This window comes from Zootoca vivipara, chromosome 7 (genome assembly GCF_965207765.1).
Source record: "Zootoca vivipara chromosome 7, rZooViv2.hap1.1, whole genome shotgun sequence".
Classification (NCBI taxonomy): Eukaryota; Metazoa; Chordata; class Lepidosauria; order Squamata; family Lacertidae; genus Zootoca; species Zootoca vivipara.
In genome coordinates, this window is record NC_142590.1 from 5181416 (window position 1) to 5196792 (window position 15377).

Genomic DNA, 15377 nt, shown 5'->3' on the forward strand with positions numbered 1-15377 from the left:
TACTTGAGTCCCCATTTCAACTCTTTGCAGCCTTGAAGGGAGCTTTCCTTCACGAGCAATAGTTGGTTTTACATCTTTTGCTGTCTGCTTACCAAAAGCTTTGGTGTTTGCAAAGCAAGTAGCACAAACGTGAACTTCAGCTGCCTGGCTATTCATTTACGGACAAGTGAGCGAGCAAGCAAGCTGTGTGGTAGGAATTGCAGTGTCCTCCCATTCTACACTATTTTTTTTAATGGTCAAATTTAAAAATAGAGCTGCTGTAGCAAATGACTGAATGAAAGCCCTCTGGTCAAAACTATTCTTTATTTTTTGGCTGATGGTCACCATCAAGCTGCCTTTACTCCTTTTTGCTGCAGAATTAAATCACTGAGTATGATTTCAACACACACACACACACACACACCCAATGTTCCCCTAGGGAGGAATGAGTCCTTGCTCTCTGCGAAGGAGTTATAATTCTTCTTGAAATAATCATTTTTAAAATTCTTAAATCCTGAGAAAATTGAGAATCCCAGAGGGAAAGGAACTTAAATTATGCATCTCAAGGAATACACAGGTTAATTCTGTTGCCTCTAGGAAAGTTTTAGATTCGCTTTAAATATAACCCACTTGTAAATACTATTACATTCTAGAAGAAAACATTTATGACCATGCCAGCCAATTTAAAGATAGATATGTAAACAGAGACTTCTTGTACTAATCCTCCAGTACTAGCTACTACTGCTACTACTACACCCCCAATACAAGTTGTAGCATTAATAGAGGGAATGAAGTTGAGGAAATTGCTTGTTATGAGCTGTCAAGAAGGACACTGCATTTCCAAAACAGAGAGGAAAATATGTAATACAGTAACACAGAGATACAAAACTTACCTCCATACAAGTCACAGAACAACTACTGCTTTCAATCATAGATATAAAGTTGAGAGAGAGAAAGAGAAGTAATCCAGTGAAATTTAAGTATCAACCAACAATAATTAAGAAGCAGGGGGGAAACCAGCTTGGGAGAGTTGGGGTTGGCTTTTCCCTTTCCCTTTTAAAAAGGGTATAACCACTTCCAGCTGTGACCTATTAAAGGCAACATTTGATTAAAAAGAGGAAGCTTGAAACAAGAAGACAAGTTCCAACTCAGGAAGGGTGCTATACACTTAACTCCACCCTCAACTATCCTCATTCAGCATAGAGAATGAACATGTAGACTGATGCAAATAGATTACAATATTATTCCTAAAGCTGGGTGTAACTCAATGTGTCACACCCCTTGCTAAACGCCTTCATTACATTTCATTGCAACAGAGCGACTATTTGGACACTGAGTTGCTTCAATATGGGTAGTTGTTAAAATTAGAAAGAAAACCAGAACCTTGGATATGTGCAGGTTTGAAAGGCAGCCAAAAAGGAGAAAGGTTAACTATAAGATAAAATTATTGCAAGCCATTAAGACTGCCAAAATATAAAAGCTAAAGTTAGACTATGTGCTTTGTGGAACACATCACAACGTTTTCCCACTGTGTTGTCTGTTGCTATGAGTAATTTAAGCACACAGTCGTCCAGAATGCCATTATTTAGAAATTGTTCTTCAAAAAGAAAAACGGCATTCAATATGTGATTCTTTTTTCCTACTCTTGCAGTCAGAGAGAGCAGCAGCAACACAGAATAGAATTTATTTGAGTAACCATATATCATGTGGTAAAAGGGATCAACTAGGTCTTGACACTGGACAGAGTGAAATGGCTCCATGGGTGTCTTATTTTGGCTGCCGTAAAGCAAGAGCAGACTTGTTTATTATTCTTGCATTTTTATTCTCAGGGAAGGGGAAGAGGCATTTTCAGCTATAGGTGCCAAATAACTGAAATCCTGGAATGCCAGGACCCACTTTTATACCAAATATGCTGGGCCGGCTCTAGGTAGAGTCCCGGTGGCGCGGGGCGCCAGGGCGGTAGGCGGGGCGCTGCATGGCAAAGCCGCGCGGAAGCCATGCTGCGCCCTGCGAGGGTGGGGGCGCCGGAGCGATCTCCGCCCCTCAGTGCCTGACCTGCTCGAGACTGCCCTGCAAATATGCATTTGTGGAACAATTTCTTTTCTTCCTCCCCCTTCATATTTATATGGTGGTAAGTGCTGCTGTTGAGCCATGAACCATAGTGGGTCCCAGCCCCACCAGCTGACAACCAAACTGACTCAGACTGAAATTCTGACTAAAAGGCGGAAGCTTTCCACATTCCTAATCCTAAGCACGATTAGTCAGAAGCAAGTTTCACAGAATCAAGGGGCCACTACCAGTAAAATACGTTTGGAATTGTACAAGACCAAAATATTTTGGTGTCAAGGTGGTAAATCCAAATGTCACACCTCAGAACCTGCAAAAACTTTCTCCTGTACAAGAGAGAGCAGACTGATTCTTATGTCTAGCTGGCAGCTTCCAAATTCTGAGGAGAAGTGCCTGGACAGTGTAGTTTCTCCTACAACACACTAGCTTAAAGGCTTAAAAGAAGAGTAGTGGTATTTATACCCAAGACTGGAGCTATGGGTGATGCTTTACCCCTTCAAAGGTAATAGAAGACTCGCAACTCTGCACCCCCAAATGGAAACCAGAGCTGGAGGTCATTCATTTTCTATTACTGGGGAATGATCAGGAACTCACCAAGTTAGTCGCTAAATATCTCTATTTGGTTTTCTGTCATCGAAACACACTGTAGGCGTCTGATCTCCCTGGAGACCTAGAGATACGGTATGACGAGCGACTGCTTTGCCTCTCTTCTTTTGGCTAATGTTTTGTGCCACTGGGGAGGTGGTAATTCTGTATTGATTTGTTATGGATGTTTGTATGTGATGCCAATAAAAGGTTTGATGATTATGATGATAGAGGACTCTGTTTGGTTAACACAGTTACAGGTAGGTAGCCGTGTTGGTCTGAGTCGAAGCAAAATAAAAAAATTCCTTCAGTAGCACCTTAAAGACCAACTAAGTTTATATTTTGGTATGAGCTTTCGTGTGCATGCACACTTCTTCAGATGGTATCTGAAGAAGTGTGCATGCACACGAAAGCTCATACCAAAATATAAACTTAGTTGGTCTTTAAGGTGCTACTGAAGGAATTTTTTTATTTTGGTTAACACAGGATATACATGCCTTTTGCTCAAATGCATATTAATCAGTGATGGTGTCAAAGTTCAACAGTATCTGGCTGCCAATGCAAATGTATCTACAGTGGTACCTCGGTTTAAGTACACAATTGGTTCCGGAAGTCTGTACTTAACCTGAAGCATACTTAACCTGAAGTGAACTTTCTCATTGAAAGTAATGGAAAGTGGATTAATCCATTCCAGACGGTCCATGGAGTACTTAAACTGAAGTGTACTTAACCAGAAGCGCACCTTCCCATTGAAAGTAATGGAAAGTGGATTAATCCGTTCCAGACGGGTCCGCGGAGTACTCAACCTGAAGCGTACTTAACCTGAAATATGAGTGTAATTGGTTCTGGAAATCCGTACTTTACCTGAAGCGTACTTAACCTGAAGTGAACTTTCCCATTGAAAGTAATGGAAAGTGGATTAATCCATTCCAAACGGGTCCGCGGAGTACTTAAACTGAAAGTACTCAAACCGAAGCATACTTAAACCGAGGTATGACTGTAGCAATAAGCATAGGTTTCTAAAAATTAGGGCATGCCAGACGAATCTATTTTTGTTGTTGTTGGTGTAACAAGCTTGGTGGATCAGGGAAATGCTGTGGACATAGTGTATCTTGATTTCAGTAAGGCTTTTGACAAAGTCCCCCATGATATTCTTCTGAGGAAGCTGGTAAAATGTGGGTTGGATGAGGTAACTGTTAGGCGGGTTTGACTGACTTAATCCAAAGAGTACTCATTAATTGTTCCTCATCATCCTGGAAAAAGTGACAAGTGGGGTGCCACAGCATTCTTCCCTGGGCCCATTGTTGTTCAACATCTTTATAAACAACTTGGATGATGGAATTGAGGGGATGCTCATCATATTTTCAAGGACACCAAACTGGGAGGGGTAGCTAATGCCGCAGAAGACAGAATCAAAATTCAAATTGACCTTAACAGATTGGAGAACTGGGCGCAAGCTAACAAAATGCATTTCAACAGGGACAAATGTGAGGTCCTGCACTTAGGCAGGAAGAACCAGATGCACAAATAGAAGATGGGGAACACCTGGCTTACTAGCAGTACATGTGAAAAGGATCTAGGGGTCTTGGTGGACCACATGCTTAACATGAGTAAAAAGTGTGAGGCAGCAGCAGCAGCAGCAGCAAAAATAAAAAGCTAATGCTATTCTAGGTTGCATTAACAGAAGTATTGTGTTCAGATCAAGGGAAGTAATAGTACCACTCTATTCTGCTTTGGTCAGACCACACCTGGAATACTGTATCCAATTATGGGCACCACAATTTAAGAAGGATGCTGACAAGCTGGAAAGTATGCAGAGGAGGGCAAACCAAGCCTTACGTATGAGGAACGATGGAAGGAGTTGGTTATGTTTAGCCTGGAAAAGAGGAGATATGATAGCCATCTTCAAATATCTCAAAGGGCTGTCACATGGAAGAGGGAACAAGCTTGTTTTCTCTTGCTCTGGAGGATATGTCTCAAACCAATGGCTTTAATAAAGGAGATTATGACTAAACACCAGAAAGAACTTTCTGACAGTAAGAACTGGTCAATAGAGGAACTGTCTCCCTTGGGACATTGTGCACTCTCCTTCATTGGGGGGTTTTAAGCAAAGGTTGGATGGCCATCCATCATGGACACTTTAGCTAAGATTTTTGCATTGCAGGAGGTTGGACTAGATGAGCCTTGGGGACCCTTCCAACTTTACAGTTCTATGAATCTAAGCAAACATGAGTTTGACCAAACTGCGGGAGGCAGTGCAAGACAGGAGTGCCTGGCGTGCTATGGTCCGTGGGGTCACGAAGAGTCGGACACGACTAAACAACAAGCAAATGTATTTCAAGGAAGCCTCTATTGTTCCTGAATATTGTTTGAATCAAGAATATTATGAGCATGTGTGTCTATTATTTATTGTCTAAGCCATGCAATAAATGTATTATCATTTGTATTTGTGGAAGGAAAGTCTATCTCATTCCTGAAATTAGCACCAGCTTTTAAAAAGAGATACATAATTTACAGTCTTAACCCTCTGTTGACAAGTGCACCCTAACAGCACTGGAAATGAGTAAAAAACAACAACTTGCCTTTGTCTTCTACAACTACATGCCCAAGGTTAGTCCTCAACCATTAGATGTACATCATCCTATGAGTCACAACTCCTTAACTTAATAAAAAAAAAATCAATGTTTTTATTCTTAATACTTTTTGTGGTCAAAACCCCTGTTGAAATGCCAGGGGCAACTGAAAAATAATACACACAAAGTACTAGGGGGCAAAGAAACCCTGCAAAATGCTGTTCAAATGCAGAAGTTGCTCGTCATGCACACAGGTGCATAATGTTGAACCTGTTCCACCCACTTCTAGTGAGAAAGGAGCAACAAAAACAATTATTTAGACGAAAGCAATATTTTTTTACTAATTGCAGAAAAAGCAAATTAAATCACCTTCTGTAATATCAACACAAACCATATTAGGGACCAATAATACTACAGAAGTTTACATTATTTTAAAAACGTAACTTGCAAAAATAATAATTCCAGTTAGAACTTTCCTTGTGATCCAGCAAAACTCACAAATCCTGCTTCTGGGGACACTGAAGCCCCAAATGCATCTGAAAATGTTTGTAAACAACCAACACCCTCAAGCTAGTGGTATCAAGTGGTGAAAGTTCACCTTATGCAACACAAACGAAGTTTATGCAACAAAGAAAGAACCCACCATTGCCATATTGAAAACATGCCTCTCCCAGCCCTTTAAGGCATCTGCCTGTGTGTGCACCTTTTCACGGTAAACAAGGATAACTAGTAATATCGCTGTAATACAGGCGCCCTCTGGAGGAAAGATTTTACCTGACCAATGAGGATGTGAGTGCAAGGATTTCGGTTTCACCTTAACTGCCAACTCTTTCGCTAATGGATGTTTTTGTAGAAGGGCATGGCATATTTCACATTTAGAGTAAACAGCCCAAAGTAGCAAGGAAACATCTTAATGCAGGAATCCTCCTGCAATTTTCTCAACATAACTAACAACCACATATTTTACCTCCCCTTAACGTCTTGTGGTGGAAAAAAAAGGGGGGGTCATTCCCTAAGTGCTTCTTCTTTTCAGATATATTTGCACACAGCTTGCTCTGCGTAGGTTTTGCCCAGGCATGGATCACCAAGTATGGAAATTTACAGTATGTACAGGTTTTAATATTTCTCCTAATAGGCAGTCAATGTGGTATTGACAAATTTCTGAGCAACAAAGCCTATTTTAGAAATGGACTGCAGTATGACAAATCTGCTCACCACAAAATGGCGGAGACTCCTGCATTATGGCGGAAGAAGCTTAATGAACTAACATTCACGTTCAATACTTTAATTAAACAAACAGAAAATAATCAATATATGTCACACTACCATGACCACACTAACCAGAACACCATGAAAAATTTCTTCTGACCTAGAATCCAAGCTATGCTTCAATGTAATAAAAGAATAAAAACATCCTATTTGTGGGCGGTTGGTTTATCAATTCTTAGAAGAAAGGGGTAATATAGATTTATTTCTGTTGCATTTCTCACTAGAACCACAAATAGGTATTAGGACACCATATTAATAAAATTCAGTCAGTGGGTGTTTTATTTTATTAGACCAGTTATACATAATGCAAGCCTTCAGACTTGATACTTAGCACTCGCATAGTGCACTTCAAGTATTCCAAGTGCTTCACATACATTATCTCATAATCCTTACAACAGCCCTGTAAGGTAGGCCAGTATGATTGTTACCACATTATAGATGCCAAACTGAGTCTGAGGGTATAGTGGCTTGCGGAATGAGTTTGTGGCTGAGATGGGATTTGAAACAGGAACTTCCTGCTCACTTAGCCACTACGCTACATCAGGACTTTTTGAGGCCTGGGAGTTCAGAACAAAGGTAGAATAAAAATGGGTGAGACAAGGCTTCACCTTACTAAGGACTTTCATTTTATCCTTGCTTAGAACAACCATGACTTAAGAAAAACTTGGCCCAATAAAACAGAATATTTCACCTATTCTGTGCCTCTCATTATGTGTGATAAACACAACTACAAACAAGAACAAATTATGAGGAAGATTTGCACCACAGAGAGTGAAAGATCAATCTTGGAAGCATGCACCTTCCAAAATGTATCTGTGGTAGTGAACCACACAGAGCTTTGTCTAAAAAAGCATAATATATTTCCTCCTTTGTGTGTCAGTGGTAGAGAATCTCTCTCTCTCAGGATCCCATGCAGTTTCCCAGAAAAGTTCAACAGCAGAAGTGTTACCTACAAACATATAAACTGAAAGAATAAAAAAAATATTATGTGGCAGGCTTTATGGTGCCTTTTAATTATTTTAAACAAAATATAAATGCATATTTTCAAACAACAAAAAGTGCCTGAACTGTGCCTTTTAAAATAAACATATAACACACTACTGTTGAACAGCTTGTGAAGGTGATCCTGTTTTGCCTAAGTGGGTCAATGGAAGTTGTCTGAATACTTTGCATCCCATTACCTTGTATCTGTCCAGAGGGTCTTCCTGCTGCAGCTGATTCTCTCGCATCATTTGATACTCCCTCTCATATTTCTTCAGCTTCTTTGTGGGCACCTACAGGGGAACAAAAACTAATGTTAGTGATGTTAAGAGCAACACTTGGGAGTAGGGGCTGGGAGAAAAATGAGACAAGTTGCTGTGCCGACACAGAGAGCGTAACAGAAGATCCGGACGTTCCCTACTGAAGTTCAGCAAATGAGCAACATTAACTTGTTAAAGTCTGTCTCTGAAATCCAAGCAATGTGAAACTAAAGTGAAACCGTATGATGTGGTGCCCCTTGCCCTGGTGGGCAGAATCATGGGAGGAAAAGTAGAGAGCTCTTAATGAAGAAATTAACAACAACAACCCACCCTTCAGCCTCTGTTCCAGGGCAGGTTACAACGTTAAATATTTTAAACAACTTAAAAACACAAAAAATTAGGAGGTCCTAAAAAAAACCGCTGCAGGTATCAAAAGTCAGGGTAAAGAGGTATGTCTTCAGTATTCTCTGCAAGCTGTATAATGAAGGTGCCAGACACACCTCTGTGGGAAGGGAGGTTCACAGCTTAGGAGCCACCACAGTGAATGTCCTCCCTCCCATGAGCTTCTGGGGGTGAAGAAACTACCAAGAAGGTGCTGATCTCAGCACCCAAGAGGGTTTGTAGGGAGATATTTGGGGCCTAAGTGATTTAGGGCTTTAACTACTAATGTGAGCCCCTTGAATTGGGCCTGGAAGCAAACTTGCAACCAGTGCAGCAGTTTTAAAGCAGAGGCTAGATGAGATATAAATGGAGCCCTAGCCAGCAATCTGGCTGCTGCATATTGGACCAATTGAAGCTTTCAAATCATCTTCAATCTAACCTGGAAATTAACTACAGCATGGTGTGTTGGTTTTAATATTCAGTAGGAAGCTGTCCAGAGGGGCTGGGAAAACCCAGCCAGATGGGTGGAGTATAAATAATAAATTATTATTATTATTATTATTATTATTATTATTATGTCCAAAAGGGATTGCAGCTGGCAAACCAGTTGGAGCAGAAAAAGGCACTCCTAGCCACTGAGGTCACCTGAGCCTCTCGTGACAGTGTTGAATTGAGGAGCACTCCCAAATTGCAAACTTGCTCCTTCCAAGGGACTGCAACCCTATCCAGGGCAGGCTACTTTCCTACCTCCTCGACATGAACATCTGGAATACACAACACCTCTCTGTCCAGGATTCAGCTTCAGTTTATTGAACTACATCCAAGCCATCACTACTTCCATGCACTGGTCCAGCACCTCTACCACCCCTCTGATTCAGATGAAACAATAGATAGAGCTGGATGTCATCTGCATTTTTATGACAGTTCACTCCAAATCTCCTGATAATGTATGAAGCTGGGCTGCTTAAAGTTTGTTGTAAGCCAGAATTTTTACTGTGACAAAATTCAGGATTCATCTCTGACAAAATCCTGCTCCTGGCCATGCAGAAGAAGGTAGTGCATGGGTCCAGCATTTCACTTGGGCTTACTGCAGATCACATATGTAGAATTAAACCATGGTTTGATGCTACATGTGAACACTGATAGTGTGTCAATAAATATTAAATTAAATTCTATTGAGTCCAACAATTGCATTAGCACAACTGCTCTTGGGGAGAGAAGGTGGAACTGCAGTCTTAATGTTGCTCTTTCAAATGACTTTGTCAATTTCTTTACAAAAGAAAAAATTCAGGATTTGCAATAATGTTCAGTTTTTACAAGTGAAGATAAAACAGAAGGCAAAAGCCCCCCTTCCCTAGCTACCAAGACAACCTTAATTCAGTATACTTCAGAGGCAAAAAATGCTTCAATTTGATGAGTCAGGAAAAAATAGGGGCAGATCTAAGCAAAAAATGTTTTTTTAACCCATATTCTTTTTCCTATATATCCTTGGCTTTTAAAACTCTGGTCACACACTTAAAATCCAGATCCCGAAGAACAGATGCAAAGCACATCAGACGGCCTTCTGTGCCCTCCTCAGCATGCTGATGTTTTCATGGGGACACAACAGATTCCTAACATGTTGCTAGGATACCTCTTGGCAAATGCACATCTTATATTCCCTGATGTTTTGCCACTACCCTTCTGTCAACAGAAGCAAGACGATAACAGAAAATACAGGGTAGTGCATAAGCTGGTGTGGAAAGCATTGCCACTAATGAAGATTGCAAATGAAGATTCGAGAGTTTGCAGGGGCAGTGTCAGAAACACTAAAGTTGGCTTTTGAGGGAACAGCAATAAGTAAAATTACTGTTAATTGCTACTACACGACGTGCATGCACTCTCCTCCATCTTGGAAGCTTTGCTTTCAGATTTGGTCAACCAGTTTGTTGTGTCATAAAGCCCAAATAACTGCAGATAATATTAACTATGGCTAGTTTCAAACAAGCCAACTTCAAAGCATGTTTGCTGAAGCTCACTTGCTGAAACAAATATAAGTTAATATTAACCACCCCTCTGAGTCTAGATAACATGCCACACAGTGGTTAACCAAAATTGAAAGCCAATGCTTCTGAAGTTCTTCTTCCAGCCCTGTGAGAGGAGAAGGGAGGCTGTGTTCAAAATCCATGGCTCACTGTGGCTTGTTTCGGCTCATGACATCTGAATGTGTTTACCATAACATAGAAATGAGTGTACATATATCACTAGCCTAGGTGTCCAAGCTCCAATTCCACGTTTAGCTCCATTAGAGAGTCAGAAGTGGAGAGTCTGCCCTGTATGAAGTTCAAGTGGGTGCTAGGAACCAGTTGAATTGCAGTGGAAGCCTAAATGCACCAGGGAAAGAGTCTGAATACAGACAAGTAGGCTTTGCATAATGGGAAGGTTGAAAGGCAGCAAGAAATGATAGTAGGGAGAAGCAAGACACTGATAGCTACTGGTACCTGTCCCAAGAACAGGAGAGCAAAAAGAAGTAGTTTCCTGAGTTGCACCATGTGACGCTTGCTGCTGTAAGTATTCTGCTGAAATCAAACTTGCCTTCTCTGTTATTTTGCAGTGGCCCTCTACTCTTTCAACCGAGCAAGTTAAAACACACACACTGTTCCAGGATACATGCAGAGTCTAGCTGAACCAAATGTCTTGGTAATAATGGCTATTGCTACACACTAGGGCTTACATGTAGGACCTGCAAAAAAAAAAGATTGCACAATAAAGGTGCAAAATTTAATAAAAGTGGTCTGCTCATGGTTACCAGTCAGTCATGTCTTCCTCCAGGAGACTATTATACAGTGGTACCTCTACTTACAAATAACTCTACTTACGAATGTTTCTACTTACGAATGGAGCTCCGCGCGCCATCTTGGATGAGGTTTAGATAGGATTTTTTCTACTTACGAATTTTTAGATAGGGTTGCTTTGACTTACAATTTTTTCCTCCCAATGCATTCCTATGGGATTCGACTTACAAATCGTTTCGACTTACGAATGTGCGTTCGGAACCCATTAAATTCGTAAGTAGAGGTACCACTGTACTACACACACAAAAACAGGGGCGTAGGAAGGGAGAGGCAATGGGGGCGCTCCGCCCCGGGCAGCGCGATCCTGAGGGCACCACGCCCCCAGAACGCACACCACGCCCCAAGAACATGCACCATGCCCCCAGAACGCACACCATGCCCCTACGGGAGGCGTGCCACGCCTGCAGAACGTGCGCTAGCCCCGCCCCTGCTCCACCAGTGCACACACATTCCAGTGCTTCTTTTCCAACAGACACTCAACATTTCTTGGCTCTAGAGCAGGCATCCCCAAACTTCAGCCCTCCAGATGTTTTGTACTACAATTCCCATCATCCCTGACCACTGGTCCTCTTAGCTACGGATTATGGGAGTTGTAGGCAAAAACATCTGGAGGGCCGCAGTTTGGGGATGCCTGCTCTAGAGCATATTCAGTCCTCATTGAGCTGTTGGGCGGGGGATAGGGCTGCCCTCTTAGGTTTATTTATTTTTTAAAGATTTCCCTAAGAATGTTGATACTCCATTATTACTTTAAAATGGGACTAAGAAGTTTGACAAGAAAAGGAGAGGGAGAGTCATTTTATCAAAAGCTGAGGATATAAAATCTTTATCTAAGGGGGATCAAGAGAGTCTATAGATTAGAAAGCAAAGAGAGATTAAAAATCTACAAAAAAAATCATAGAACAAACAGAGAAAGAAAATGGAGAGGGGACAGCATAAGGTGTCATTACAAAAGGTACCTATAAAGAAGCATATACAAAAAGACAAAGAAGGCAAACAGAACAAGAACTGAATTCTATGGTGAGGAGTTGCAATGTGAAATTAAGAGGTGCCTCTGGAGAAATTGAAGAATATGGCATGGCTGGTTTTTTGAGGAAAACTTTTAAGGCTTTTGGGGGAATAAGGTTATAATCCTATACCCATTTGCCTGAGATTAAACTCCATTGAACTCAATGGGTCTTACTTCTGAGTAGACGTGCAGAGGATTCTGGCATAAATCAAGAATGTGCTACTGGCACTGAAGGTGCTTACAGGATCAACTTTGGATGAAAATATGTTTAGGTGTACTCTCATTTTCCTACTCATATTGAAATACTGCCCCTCAATGAGCCAAAACTTAGATTCACAAAATGTTTAGGGGTATGCGTCCCCCTCCATCCCCCCAGAAAAAAGCACTGCAACTTTGTAAGATTGAGGCACACTGGCAAGGCACCATAAGACAAACCTGGGACTGCACTTGTATGTTTGTTCTTGGCTAAAGCGCATGACTAGTCAGGAGAGATTTTAAGCACAAGCACAAGTTCGAACAACACACATGGCAAAGACTTAAGAAAAGACTAGGGAGGGGCAAAGCAGCTGGAAGCTCCCCTCCAGGAGCCCACATGTTCACACTGTCCTGATAAATCATAATCTGATTTACCACACTGTGCAAACCAGGCCATAGTAGTAAATGTTAAGAGTGCTGGAATATACACATCCATCTTGAAAATGTAAGTGAAAAAGAAATGGAAATTTTAGTTGATACACATCCAGAAGTATTAAATAAACAAACGGAGTTGAGGTTTCTCACTGAAGAAACATTTTATATAGATTGGGCATCCCTTTAAAATAAATGTATTTCTGAAGAATAATAAAATAATGAAGAGGCTAAACAATTCTTAGAAATTATAAATGGTTGTTTGCAAAGTACTATTCAGATTGGATAGCCGTCTCTGACTCCACTGTTGACTTTCTCTATAACTTTCTATCAAGGACTTTTTCATGAGGCACCAGTGGGGAATTTGCCCACAAACAATACGGGCTTCAAAAGAGGGGTTTTGATTAGGAAACTTAATATTCTCCCTCCATGCCTGCACTGATTCTATTAATATCAATCCCCACAGCTGATGCAATTTAAAACACCTGCACATTAGGTGCAAAAGTGCGTTTAACCTCACATGTCGTTTGGCCATGAGAACTGGAACACCAGGTATGATGCTACAAGGTTTGTGAGGAAGCAGAGAAATTAGACAATTTAAAACTTTTAACCACATAACAAAACCCTGCAAATTGAGAATACAGTGGTGCCTCGACTTACGAATTTAATCCATTCCGAAGGCACCTTCGTAGGTCAAAAAATTCGTTAAGTCGAAAAGCGTCATTGGAAACGCGATTTTCCATAGGAATGCATTGGAAATGGAAAAATTCGTAAGTCGAAGCAACCCCATCTAAAAATTCGTAAGTTGAAAAAACCCTATCTAAAACCGCCGCGGTTTCCATTCGGATGTCGAGAAATTCATAAGCTTGCGGCCATTTGCCCCATTCGTAAGTCAAAAAATTCGGTTGTCGAGTCATTCGTAAGTCGAGGTACCACTAAGCAAAACAGCTAAGCATTGAAATCTTGCTTTCTGTCAGGGGACGCTCAGAGGCTTCGCGGAAGGAGGGGGGTGCCAGATCGGGTTACAGGGAGTCCCGGCCCTTCCTCTCCAGCTGTACATCATCCAGCCGAGGCAGAAGTGAGTCGTCCAATGAGGTGGAAGGGGGGGAGGTTAGCCAGGAGGAGAGAGGGGTCAGGGATGCAAGCAAGGAGCCCCAGATCCACCTCAGAGGAGAGGTGGGGGAAGCTGAACTGGCCAGACTCACCAGGGAAGATGATTTCGCACAAAACAAGCTGATGGAGCTCTGGGAAGGTAAGGGTTCGAGGAAAAAGGGGCATGCTTTTTCACAAGGGGACATTATATGTGCCGGGGAGGCTTTGAAGGCCTGCATTCTCAAACAGTTACACGACAACCCCACGGTTGGAGTACCTGGTTGCTTGGGAGGGGCCCCCTGAATCAGACAATACTTGGGTGCCGGCAGATAGTCTCACTGAGGATTACCTCATAGAGGATTTCCATGCTCTGTTCCCACACAGGCTAAGCCGCCCAGAATGTGGGTAGAGGAGAGGTTTTTGCACCCACAGATAGCGAAGAGGAGTTCTGGGGGTTCCATTCTGAAAGGGAAGCAGAGAGCAATGGGGAGTGGGAACACTCTTCAGGGGACGCAGGAGGCAGAGAGTGGCAAGCGGTGTTTGAGGACACGGACTCAGATGAAGAATCCTTTGTGGGCTTTCCTGCGTCACCCACCATCTCCAAGGACTGGGCACAAGTGTTTGGCACCACAGACGAGGAGGAGGCGTCCTTCAGAGGCTTCCCACCATCACCTTGTGGACAACGCACCTCAGGGGAGGAGGGGGTTTTTGGGGAGGGGATGGATGTCAGGGGACACTCAGAGGCTTCGCAGGAGGAGGGGGGTGCCAGATCGGGTTACAGGGAGTCCCGGCCCCTCCTCTCCAGCAGTACATCATCCAGCCGAGGCAGCAGCGAGTCGTCCAATGAGGTGGAAGGGGGGGGGAGGTTAGCCAGGAGGAGAGATGGGTCAGGGATGCAAGCAAGATCCTCTCAGAGGAGAGGATTCTGAAAGAGAGAGCTGCGTCGGGGGGCCAAATGCAAAGATGGTAGGAGGCACTTAGGGGTGCCCAAGTTCCTTTGTTGGGGTCACAACAAGAAGGGGGCACTCCCAGATTCTGGGAGTGACTGAGATGGACATGTTTTAGTTAGCTCTGCACTGTACATAGTTGGCACAATAAAACCTGTAAAAGACAGGCTGGATTCTAGCGTCAATACTCGTGAGCAACCACCTCACATCCATTACACTTTCCTTTGCATTCATGAAAAAAGTAGTACCGTGTTTAAAGTCTCCCTAGTATTTAAAGTCACCTCCTATTTTGGTGGGAGGTGACATTTTCTCCAGTTTTTAACAGAAGAGGGAATATAAGGGCATGTCATCTTACATCACAGTGATAGAAAATGATTTCTATCTGGCATCATGCTAAAATTTATAATGTGGTCATGGAAATCCCCAATTCAACTCTCACCTCAGCTATAAACTTAGTAGATGGTTTTAGATAAGCCTCTTTCCCTCTGCTCTGCCCCTGCCGTTTTCAAAGCACTGCTCTTTTACAGAGAAGACTGTAAAGGTTACTGCAATAGTATATGTCTAGAATTTCAACACCATATAAATGCTATTATAGCTACATCTACTTTTGATGAAGTAAACCTGCATGGATGTACACATTCTCTCCAAAACACAATAAAAAAATCACAACTGCATAATGAAAATGTCAGATTGTATTCTTGCTTCTTTTTGTCTAATAAAGCTAGTATTTCCCCCACGATTGCAATTCCCTAGATTATCTTGATTAATTGCATATT

At 42.1% G+C, this 15377-nt stretch overlaps 1 protein-coding gene across 3 annotated transcripts in view; it reads right to left on the reverse strand.

Annotated features, from left to right (window-relative positions):
- The window catches only part of RABGAP1L (RAB GTPase activating protein 1 like), a 132838-nt gene that overhangs the window by 14997 nt on the left and 102464 nt on the right, over nucleotides 1-15377 (reverse strand). For all 3 annotated transcript variants that reach the window (XM_035123633.3, XM_035123631.3, XM_035123632.3), the window contains one exon: nucleotides 7655-7747. In XM_035123633.3, coding sequence (XP_034979524.3) covers nucleotides 7655-7747 — 93 coding nt within the window. The remainder of the gene's footprint in view (nucleotides 1-7654; nucleotides 7748-15377) is intronic.